Source organism: Nomascus leucogenys, chromosome 6 (genome assembly GCF_006542625.1).
Source record: "Nomascus leucogenys isolate Asia chromosome 6, Asia_NLE_v1, whole genome shotgun sequence".
Classification (NCBI taxonomy): domain Eukaryota; kingdom Metazoa; phylum Chordata; class Mammalia; order Primates; family Hylobatidae; genus Nomascus; species Nomascus leucogenys.
In genome coordinates, this window is record NC_044386.1 from 52,084,045 (window position 1) to 52,096,475 (window position 12,431).

Genomic DNA, 12,431 nt, shown 5'->3' on the forward strand with positions numbered 1-12,431 from the left:
AATTGAGAAAGCTCACCTTAACAATGAAGAAAAATAGAAGAGGGGAAAAAGCTAGACACATGAGAAAAACAGACCAGAGGTATCATTCTGGAAGTGTAAGAGAAAGGCAATCAACATGAAATAGAGTAGGTTAACTGGTGGCAGCCTTGAGTTACAAGCAGTTGGGAAATAATATCCTACAATAGAGCCTAATATAGTAGGCTGTCCATAACCAAGCATCCTGGGGCTTTCAGGGCCTTCCCCTCCATGTAAATTTTCCCACTAGGAATTTCCGAATGGCTCCTATTTGGAATGCTACCTACAGTTCCTTCTTCTGCAAGAAATGATATAGACTGGTCCATGCCTCCTCCTTCAGTGCCAATGTAACGCTCACTCTTGGCACAGATTTCTGCAAGTTCCACCTGGAAAGGTAAAAACTGATTTATACTGTGAGTAGTCATAACCCATTTCTCATTCATTTCTTACTACATGCATGACAAATAGGTTTGAATTCCAGCGCCAACTCTGATCAACTAATAGTAGCCTGCCTGGAGCACTGCATTAAAAAGGGCTCCAGACTATAGGAAAATATACCAACATCAATTAACAATGTCTGCTATGGGTATGAAATAAGATATTGACTGTGCATGCTATGTTTTTGTCATCCCTAAAAGTCTCCACAGAGCAAGCAGTTTCTACCATCTTTCTATTTACTCTATCCTTCCCTAGACTAGTATCACTGAGAATCTCATATGGGCAATCATTCATTTTTGCCTCAGGTTCCTTTGTCTCCCAACAGTGAACTACTATTCCACAGTCTACCCATAACCAAAGTGGGGTCATTAAACTTTATTTTCCTGCCCAAAAGTAATGAAGTCTCTCTGGCATTTCCATTAAATGTAAGAATCAGAACTGGTGTCATCTCATCAGGCTCGTCTTCCTCCAACCAAGATGTTCTAACCCAAAGTGAAAATATTAAAATATCTGTTTAAGAATCTTTAATGGCTTCCTGTTGATTAAGAAATAAATCTAAACACCTCAACCAGGCATTTTGAAGGCTTCCAAAATCTGGGACCATTGTGAAATTGAACACTCTTATCCAGTTAGATTTGTCTCTTTGACCATTTCACACATGTTTATGCAACTTGGTATTACTTCCTGTCTTCTCTCCTGTATAAATTGTACTTTTGTTCAATATCCAGTTTATTGGCTAGCTACTATAGATAAATCTCTGGACTGACCACCGAAATCTTTCATCATGGCTGGGCACTGTGGCTTACGCCTGTAATCCCAGCACTTTGGGAGGTCAAGGCGGGCAGATCATGAGGTAAAGAGATCAAGACCATCCTGGCCAACATGGTGAAACCCCATCTCTACAAAAATACAAAAATTAGCTGGGCGTTGTGGCCCATGCCTGTAGTCCCAGCTACTCAGGAGGCTGAGGCAGGAGAGTCGCTTGAACCTGGGCAGTGGAGGTTGCAGTGAGCCGAGATTGCACCACTGCACTCCAGCCTGGCGACAGAGTGAGACCCCTTCTCAAAAAAAAAAAAAAAAAAAAAAAAAACTTTCTTCATCATGGAGTCTTCTTTGAATATTATTCCCATCATGGTGTCCCCTTTTTCTAAACTCCTAAAATATTTGTAGTTAGTATCATCTAATACTCACACTACTATTCATTCATTCATCTATTCAGTTTTATTTATTGTAAGACTTTATTCAGGCCCTTATTTCTGTTTTACTATATGATGCTTCTAGAATAATTATTCTGAAACACTGATATAATCATCTCTTGCCTGCTTGGTTGCCAACATCTTAATGCTCATACTCTTCAGCATGGTACACAAGGTCTTTAATGACTTAACCCTAGTGCACTTCTCCAGCCTGCTATCCCACCACTCCTCCTGTAAACCCTAAGCTCCAGCCAACAGTGATACTAAACAAATGCTGTTCTTTACTACCCCAGGCTCTTTCACATCTCATTGTCTTAACAAATACGATTTTCCATTCTCTTCACTCAATACTCCCCCCAGCATTCCCAACTAGTCAACAACTCAAGCAGCACCTTGCCGTGGAACCTGCACCACCACCCATATGCACACATACCACATAACTCCTCCTCAGCACTCCCTGTTAATAACTCTATTATCATGTATTGAATATGCTTTAAGTGTGGGTCTACTTGTCTTTTTATCTACATGTCTGTGAATCACAGTGCTATTATTGCTCCTTAATTGTTAATTGTTTCATGTTTCTATCATATCTGTTTCTTGTGAGAAATGAATAAAATATGGTGTTTCTTTCTTGTCCCCTACTTCACATAATGCCAAACACATAGTAAATATTAATAAACACCTGCTGCTTTCAATTTCTGAGAATAGCTGCCCAAACACCATCTGACAGATTCTGCAAGTGTCATATTCCTTGTTGGTCATGTGGATTCACTAACATTAACTTTTGTCTTGTGACATGAGGTAAACTTAGGATTTTGATGCAATAGGCATTGTTCACAGTCTGCTGACACACAGAGCCAGTGTCCATAATATGTACATTAAAAATAAATTAGTAACCAAAAGATCAAAACACTTGGATTTAAAATGTAGAGAAACAACATACAGATGAAGCAGTACATTCATCATTATGTAAGAGATGATGGAACCTGAGTGCCCAACTAACTGTGACCCTGGGCCAGTGTAAAAAGTCCGCTCCCCTCAACAGCAATAACAGCCACATTTACTGAGTCACAGTATGTGGTAAGTATGCTAAGTACCTTGCATTACTTCTTTTGTAAGCATTATCTCCTTCAAACCTCCAAACAAATTTCTGCTTATCCCCATTATAGACATGGGAAAAATGGGGTTTAGAGATATATAACCAGAAGTGCAAGAGCCAGGATTTGAACCTCACCCGACTCCAAAGCCTGTATTCTTTTCTCACTGGACTTCAACTACTCCCTGCAAAATGGAGATGATGTAATCTATTTTTCACTACCTCAAAGGGATATGAAAAAAATGAGATTCACCAAAATTTAAGTATCCTCCCTCTTAAGAGGAAAAAACCAAAACACTGAGAAGTTTGATAAGTTTATGCTTATTATTTTTTCCATGTATTCATATTCTATTAACAATGCTAATAGTCTTAGTAATTAAGGTTTATTGAGCACTTATTAAGTGCTAAGTAGTGTTCTAATTGCTTTGCCTGAATTATTTATTTCTCACACAACCCTATTGATACGGTTTGGCTGTGTCCCCACCCAAAAGCTCATCTTGAATTGTAATCCCCATAATCCCTATGTGTCAAGGGCAGGACCAGGTGGGGGTAATTGGATCACAGGGTTGGTTTCCCCCATGCTGTTCTCATGATAGTGAGTGAGTCTCAGGAGATCTGATGATTTTATAAGTGTCTGGCATTTCCCCTGCTTGCACTCACTCCGCCCTGCCGCCCTGTGAAGAAAGCACCTGCTTCTCCTTTGCCTTCTGCCATGATTGTAAGTTTCCTGAGGCCACCCCAGCAATGTGGAACTGTGAGTCAATTACATCTCTTTCCTTTAAAAATTACCCAGTATCAAGTATTTCTTCATAGCAGTATGATAACGGACTAATACACCTATAAAATAGGTCTCTGCAGCTTACAGATTAGGAAACTGAGTGGGTTTATTAGCTGAGACTAGGCTAGTAATTATTAAAGATATAATTCAAACTCAAATGATCTGACTCCAGCACCCATAATCTTCACCACCACCATATATTACCTCCTATCCATAATAAGGAGAAAAATACCCACCTCCCTAGCCACAGGATTATTGTAATGATCCAAGAAACTAAAGTTTAAAACTTCAAATAAAAGTACCTCATAGTGCTCTAAAGTACTACACAGTTGTTGTTATCTTTACATGATGAATAAGGAATCATCTGATTTACACAAGAAAGCAGCTAAGTCCCAAGCCAAACATAAAGACAAGTTATAATTACTATAGAATACAAGACCATTTTTTAAGTGTTCAGGGAAAGAGAATTTAAAGAATCTGGATTCCTCTAAAACAGCCAATTCAACATTAAGGAGTAATGAAGCCTAAGGCAAACAGGAAAATATATGCCCGATTTTTTTTTTTTTTTTTTTTTTTTGAGAAGGAGTCTAGCTCTGTGGCCCAGGCTGGAGTGCAGTGGTGGGATCTCGGCTCACTGCAAGCTCCGCCTCCCGGGTTCACGCCATTCTCCTGCCTCAGCCTCCCAAGTAGCTGGGACTACAGGCTCCCACCACCACGCCTGGCTAATTTTTGTATTTTTAGGAGAGACGGGGTTTCACCATGTTAGCCAGGATGGTCTCGATCTCCTGACCTCATGATCTGCCCACCTTGGTCTCCCAAAGTGCTGGGATTACAGGCATGAGCCACCGCACCCGACCATATGCCCGATTTAAAGCATTTGGGTCTACTTACAGGGGCAGGGAGTCTCCACTCACAAAATATAAAACATGCCTGTAGTAAAATATTCAACTGCAGGCCCACCAGCTGGTTTCCCTAGCGGCCCTACCTCTTCACCCCAGTACCATAAGCAGAAAGGTCAAATCCTTTTTGTTTGTTTGTTTGAGACGGAGTCTCACTCTGTCACCCAGACTGGAGTGCAGTGGCCCGATCCCCGCTCACTGCAAGCTCTGCCTCCCGGGTTCACGCCATTCTCCTGCCTCAGGCTCCCGAGTAGCTGAGACTACAGGCGCCCGCCACCACACCCGGCTAATTTTTTGTATTTTTTAGTAGAGACGGGGTTTCACCGTGTTAGCCAGGATGGTCTCGATCTCCCGACCTCGTGATCCACCCGCCTTGGCCTCCCAAAGTGCTGGGATTACAAGCGTGAGCCACCATGCCCGGCCAGAAAGGTCAAATCCTAAATCGTTATGAGATGTAAAGAAACTAGAAACAGCCGGGTGTGGTGGCTCACACCTGTAATCCCAGCACTTTGGGAGGCCAAGGCGGGCGGATCACGAGGTCAGGACATTGAGACCACCCTGGTTAACACGGTGAAACCCTGTCTCTACTAAAAACACAAAAATTAGCCGGGCGTGTTGGCGGGTGCCTGCAGTCCCAGCTACTCAGGTGGCTGAGGCAGAAGAATGGTGTGAACCTGGGAGGTGGAGCTTGCAGTAAGCCGAGATTGCACCACTGCACTCTGGCCTGGGCAACAGAGCGAGACTCTGCCTCAAAAAAAAAAAAGAAAAAAAGAAAAAAAAGAAAATAGAAACAAAGGTTAAAAAAATAAAAACCAAACAAAACAAAACAAACAAAAAAAACCCCTCAGATTCTATTAAGAAAAATACTTGCATTCTTCTGATGGTAAACAAAAATTAGGCCCACAGAAATCAAAGAAATAATAAATAATTAATAAATAAATTAGGCCCATGGCCTAAGCCAGAGATAGCATGACCTGAACTCAGAGAACAATTAATGAAGGGATCTGGTGCCTTAACAGCACTACAATGTAAAAGGAAGCAGAGAATGTTGTCATTATGGATGATGTGAGGGAGACATGTGAGTGAGTCTATCCATGCTTTTTCTGTCCTTTTGGACACTGAAAATAGAACCATAAAATGTCCTCCAAGGATTATAATCAGACAGAGTGACTTGCAAAGACACTGAATCAATTTTCTGTCCTTTCGGACACTGAAAATAGAACCATAAAATGTCCTCCAAGGATTATAATCAGACAGAGTGACTTGCAAAGACACTGAATCAATACTCCATACCTACTTAAATTATATAAAATCTCAATAGATTTCACAAGAATAAGGAGTAGCTGTCAAAAGCACATTATCAAAAGCATATAGAAAAGAAGCTTATCGGAAGCTAACTTCATGGATAGAACAAAATGAATTCAGGAACCCCATTCTCTTTAGCAAAAGACAAAGGCATATTTCTACCTGATGGCTAAGTGATTCTAAGGCTTTTCCACCGTACCCCATAAACACAAACACACAACCCGAAAACCCTCAAGCTAGATCAGCAAAGCTCTAATGAAGAATGGGTTCACTCCCCTCTCTACCATGTATTTTATTTTGCTCTTAAACTTGAGCACCACAAGAACCCCAGGGATTTCCAAACTAGTCACTTGTGACATTTTGCTCTCTATCCCTTCTTTCAAAACCCTAATGACTGAGAATCATTAGGGAAGACAACTTGACTGCATGGGAAACTTTGCCAAAGTGTGTAACCAATAAGCTGCTATCTATTCAGACATCTGCCCTCTGGACAGTTAGGAGAAACCTGATATTATTTACAGATCTTCTTCTAAAGCTACTAAACATAGTTAATGAAGCTACTTTAGCCCTTTGTGTGGTTCTCTTGAAGCAGCCTGGGAAGGAAATAAAAGGCTTGTGGCCTTCCTAAATTAAACAGTTTATCCATCTGCACGCCAGTGGAACTCCAGGTAAGAGGAGAAATGAAATAACAGGGTTCAACTTAACAGAGAATCTAATTAAATCTAACTGATTAGCACTGAGAAAGGCTAAAGATTCATGAATGTTATGCCTCACTAAACGTGGATATCCACAAAAAAACAATAATAATAATACAAAAAGACAAGAAAACAGTGACCTGTTTTTGTTTAGCAGTTTCAATAATGAGATTGTTAAAAGTTGAATTACACTGGAAGGAATGTTTCTCTGAGTTAGTTAACCATGCCTACGGGAAGTCTAACTATTCAGAACACAAGGCTCTAACCAAGACAAAATTATACTGTTATATTCGGCTGCCATAAGTGCAAGTCGAGGGAAAAGAAGGAAATAAACAGACCCATTCATTCATTCAACAATCATTTAAATAGTGACCTAACAGATAAGTGAATAGGCCAGTGTCTGCCCTCAAGGAGCTCACAATATTGATAGTGTCTTTAGGTGAACAAGTCTTCCAAAAGAAAATGTAAACCTGGAGTGCCAGACAGCTTCTGTTTGCCTGTCCAGATCTGTCCACTTCCCTTCACCCTGCTATCTGCCCCAGAAGGCTGCCCAGGATGAACTACAGTCATGTGCTGCACAAAAACATTCTGGAGTGGTCTCATAAGAGTAAAATGGAGCTGAACAATTCCTATCACCTAGTGACACCATAGCTCAGAGCAGTTGTAACATCACATTACATTTGTGGTAGTGTTGATGTAAACAAACCTACTGCACTGCCAGTCATATAAAAGCGTAGTACGTATGATTATGCACAGTACATAATACTTGATAATGGTAATAAATGACTATGCTACTGGCGTACATATTTATTATACTTTTTATCATTATTTTAGAGCATATGCCTTCTACTTATTAAAAAAAAGTTAACTGTAAAACAGTCTCAAGACAGGTCTTTGGGAGGTATGCCAGAAGAAGGCACTGCTATCACAGGAGATGACAGCTCCATGCATGTTATTGCCCCTGAAGACCTTCCAGTAGGACAAGAGGTGGAGGTGGAACACAGTCATATTGATGATCCTGACTCTGTTTTAGTTTTTAACAAAAAAACTAAAAGTTTAAAAAGTTAAAAAAAAAAGAAAATTTTAAAAATAGAAAAGAGCTCATAGAATAAGGATATAAGGAAACACTTTGTACAGCTATACAATGTGTTTGTGTTTCAAGCTAAGTGTTATTACAAGAGTCAAAAAGTTTTTTTTAATTTTGTTTATAAAGTAAGAAAGTTACAGCAAGCTAACGTTAGTTTATTACTGAAGGAAAACATTTTTACATAAATTTAGTGTAGCCTACATGTACAGTGTTGATAAAGTCTACAGTAGTCTACAGTTATGTCCTGGGCCTTCACATTCACTCACCACTCACAGACTCACCCAGAGCAACTGCCAGTCCTACAAGCTCCATTCATGATAAATGCCCAATATAACTGTACCATTTTTTTCTTTTAAACCATATTTTTACTTTACCTTTTTTATGTTTAGATACACAAATACCATTGTGTTACAACTGCCTGTAGTATTCAGTACAGTAATATGCTGTACTGGTTCTATAGCCTAGAAGCAATAGGCTGTACCATATAGACTAGGTGTGTAGTAGGCTACACCATCTAGGTTTGTGTTAGTACGCTCTATGATGTTGACACAATGACAAAATCACCTAACAGCACATTTCTCAGTCCATAACCCCATTGTTAAGCAATGCATAATTGTGCATCAACAGGCTCAGGTGCTCTCTGCTTCCCATTAGGTTCTTCTAACAGAGGACTCTGGCAGGAAATGGGGAAGGGAGGGAGAGTGAAGTGAGATCTCTCCCTGTCGAAGGTACCTTCAGGCCCAAGGGCAGCAACAGCACAGCTACGGGTTAGTCCTGGATGTCCCCTAAACCCACATCTTTGTAAACAGTCCCAGTGAAATAAATTGTCCTTTAGTATTGAGTGTGCCATCTGTTTTCTGTTACAACCCTGACTGTTTCATCTAGATAAGGTAAAAACATTAATGGCTCCTCTGACTTTACCTCAAATATTTTCTCTATTTTCTCCCTCTCTAATCCTTCTCCACCCTAACTTTCAAAATTTCTATGTTCTTATCTGGGGGTATTTTCAAATTCTTCCCCAAGTTGTCAAACATATTAGGTAGAGCCCATCCAGGACAGAGAAATTCTCCATGAAATAGCACCAAAATAACTCTAAAAGAGACTGAAGCAGACTTGCTTTCTTTTGAAACATGACTGATGACCAAGCGCTAACTTACAGACACTTTGTAAGGAAAAAAAAAAAAGCCTGTTCTAATATTTTTTTTTCAAGAAGGAGGCTATTATTTCTTCTTCACATCTGTAACCTAAAGAGATGTAATGCAAAGGAATTAGTAACTTTTGCATTTTTTACTTCAAGAAAAGTTGCCTGAGGACAAAGACAGCCAATTCCCAAACTGGGCACAGCAGATGCAAATGACCCTGATGGTTCAGGCTGAAAAGTTCCTGTAAATAATACAGGAAAGAAAGGAAGGAGTTTAAATATCAAAACAAGCAGAAACTAGAAAAAAACAACAACAGTGAGGAGGTTTCTCCAAAGTCAATCTAAGAAGTCTGCAAAAATGTAGAAACACCACAGAGTTTGCATTAAGCACTCCGAGTTTGCATTAAGTACTCATGCTTTTTTCACACATAGCTTGTTTTTAGTTCTTAGGGCTGGATATTCACATGTTCCTATAAAAGCTCAATGGGCTCAGAAAGTGTGTATCACAAAAGAACAAAAGTACACTCTCCTATCTGTGTACAGTGGAGAGAACATGATCTAATGAACCTGGAGAAAGCTAGTAGTTGGGACATGTGGCTCTAAAAATATCTCAGGTGCTCACTTAGGGCAGAAGCACAGTCTTCCAGTGGCTCCCTCCAGACGCGTCGTCGACAAGAGAAAGACAAAGACCACTTCCTTAACCTAACTGACCTGCAATCCAAGTCACAGAGGGACCCAGATTCTGAGAAGGGGCCTTCAACAATGAGGCTGGAGCAAAGTATTTTATTCAAACACTTTGGGATCCTAGGCCCATGGGAATCCTGGGGAAATGTCTATGATAGGTTTCTTCTAGACCTCAACCATCACGGCCTGTGCTGGATGAGGAGGAATCTTATTAGTACCCAACAGTGTACAACCTTGGATATTTCTCCCGATGATGATTCTGGATGTGCAAATGTGTGTGGTAAAACTGTTAAAATATTAACATGAATCTAAAAGGTAATAATGAGATGCAAAGGGAGAAAAGAGTTCAGTATACTCTGCTACTCCAAGTGCGGTCTTCACACGCAGCATTGGTGTCACCCGGGAACTGGTTAAACCTGCACAATCTCATGCTCCATCCCAGACCTACTGAATCAGAATCTGCAGCTTAACAAGATCCCCAGGTGATCTGCAAGCACATTAAATCTGAAACAGCCCTTTAAATGATTTCCTACATGACAAGGCTTTCTTGATAAATTAAACAAATTGGGAAAGAATTTAATAAAAAAGTGAAGAAAGCTGACAAATACCAAATGTCTTCTAAGGCTAGACACTGTGCAGGGTATTTTGTACATCTTATTTAATTTACAAAACAACCCAGAAAAAGAATTATAACTTTTTATAGAATTGTAAATTCTCTATCTCATAGAGAAGGAAATTGAGGCTCAAAAAGGTCAATAAACTGACCTAAAATAAGATTCAAAGCCAAAAAGGCCTGGCTCCAAAGTCCACCAAGCTACCTTGTCATTCTGCTTCAGGAAACAGAGGCTGTGCCCAAAATTGGGCAGTGGTGAGCCAATGGAGCACAATTTGTGCATATCTGAACTGAAACTCCTTTTCATTAGAATGAACAATGAAGTTGACCATAAGTTCTAGGAAGCAGACATTTCTGATTCATCACAATGTTCCTCCATTTTCTCTTCAAGTTAAAAAACGTGTACCTTGCTGGATGGTCTGAGGCTTGGAAGGCTTTGCCATTATCCATCTCCAAACACAATTCCCAAATACTTTCCACCCAAAGATCCCAATGTTCTTCATTGTTTCGCAATCCAGAGTGATCTCAATATAGGGCTAATATCTTGGTATGATTTCTATAGCCCGATAATTGTAATGCCAGCTAACACAATGCCTCAGACACTGTTCTAAGCACTTTTTGTGTTCTATCTAGTTTCAGATTCGTGAGGGAGGGAGTTTCAAATCCATTTTATAATGAAGAAACTGAAGCATAGAGAGGTTAAATAAACTGCCCAAGATCATTCAGCTAGTAAGTGACAAGGCCAGAATTTGAGCTCAGAGTCTTGGTTCTATGCTTTTAAGGATAATACTATACTTTATCTCTCAGGGAAAGGTTTCAGGATTAGACCAGGAACCCAAAATTCAGTAGCCCCCAAAGCCTTCCCTGCATACTTATCTCTCACTAGCACAATTGACTGAATCCCTTTCATTGTTTAAATTCTTAAAAAACACAGGGTGGGAGTTGGAGGGAATAGTCAGCAAACACATACCAAAGTAACTACTACTGGGAAGAGGAGAAGAGGGGACAAAAAACTGCCTAAAAAAAAGTTGTTGGGGAAAGCCAACAGGAGGCAGAAGCCTGGCCGGCCTGATGGAATCAGACAATAATATGACCCAAGTCACTGATACTAAATACCAACAGGGCCTCCATTGCCTGTGGTAAAGGCTAGTGTCACTCCTTTGGCTGGTAGAATACTTATTTTGGCTCTGACCTTCTAAAAATGCTAAATAATGATAATAATGGATGGGCGGCAGGCTTACAATCTCTGTGGTTTGGCAAGCATGTCCTGGAATTGCACATTCCTTCCCATGGATACAGGAACCCTCCTATTCCCTGGAGGAAGGGTTCCTTATACTGTGTTTTGAGCAGAACAGTCCTGTCCTGCCCTTGAGGTCCTAACTGCAGGATCTCTAGTGGCAAACCAATCTGTACTCTCCTAGAGAATGATAAGAGAGGGGCATTTGATGACTAGTTATTATTTCTTTCCCTAGCATAATAATAACTATGAGAATACTTGCTAATTTTCCTAATATGGATCTGATCATACAGATATAGATGCAAACCAAAGAGAAAGAAAGAACCTGTATGAATCATCATCTGAGTCAACCGAATACATATCTCAGTGTACACATTTGCCTTGGGGAAAGGGTTTTATGTATACAATAGTTAATTCGCAAACACTTTGACATGTAGTGGGAAGCATCTTTAGGGTCAGGAAATGCTGAGGGTGTTCCAAGAGTTGTTACATGAAATAAATTGATTTTCCTGCACTGTGCTCAAATGTTATGCTCAGAGCATCTACTGAAGGTCATTATAAGAAACAGTCATGTGAACACCACTTTTGCATTTGTTTTCAGACATTGCAGAGGTGATTTTCATTATATTTTATGTGCTCTAAAGAATCCATGTGAGAAATACATTTCAGAATTTAGCACCCCCAGGGAAAATACTGCCTCTTCTGAAGAACTGCAATGATTCCTCTATTCTGATCATGAGACCCCTATAACTTACTATTGCCCTTTTCACCTTGGCCTCCAGGAATCTTAGTAAGTAAGATTAAACAAAACAATTACATTAAGTAATTAAGAGTTGGTATGTTTTTATTCTTCTTTCTTTTGTCCTAGTTTTCTACTTCTAATTTATTAACCTTATTGAATATTTTGGATTGTATAATTCCTAGACACTTTAAACATAAAGAAAATAGGCACTTGGTACAAGTAGAATAAAAAACTGAGACATAGCAGATGGGAGGAATAGTTACGTTAAGGGAGTGATGATGAACAAGAGTACATTCTAAGAAGGGGGAGCAAGAATGGTGAGGAGGTCCAGTAGCCATATTCCATAAGGAAGAGTTGAAACAACAGTGGATGTGTGGCTTAGAGAAAGAATAAGAGGACACACAAGCGGTTCCTTCAAACTTCAAAGGATCCTAATATCAAAAGGAGGAGACAATTGGGGATACATAGGTAGAAAGGGTAGAGTTTGATTAAATAGAAGGAAAAT

The 12,431-nt window shown here is 39.9% G+C and overlaps 1 protein-coding gene across 5 annotated transcripts in view; it reads right to left on the minus strand.

Moving 5' to 3' along the window:
• Nucleotides 1–12,431, minus strand: part of GALK2 (galactokinase 2) — a 179,007-nt gene that overhangs the window by 51,797 nt on the left and 114,779 nt on the right. For 3 of the 5 annotated variants that reach the window (XM_030814115.1, XM_030814114.1, XM_030814118.1), the window contains one exon: nucleotides 303–401. The exons of the other annotated variants lie outside the window; for them this stretch is intronic. In XM_030814115.1, coding sequence (XP_030669975.1) covers nucleotides 303–401 — 99 coding nt within the window. The remainder of the gene's footprint in view (nucleotides 1–302; nucleotides 402–12,431) is intronic. 5 annotated transcript variants of the gene reach the window in all.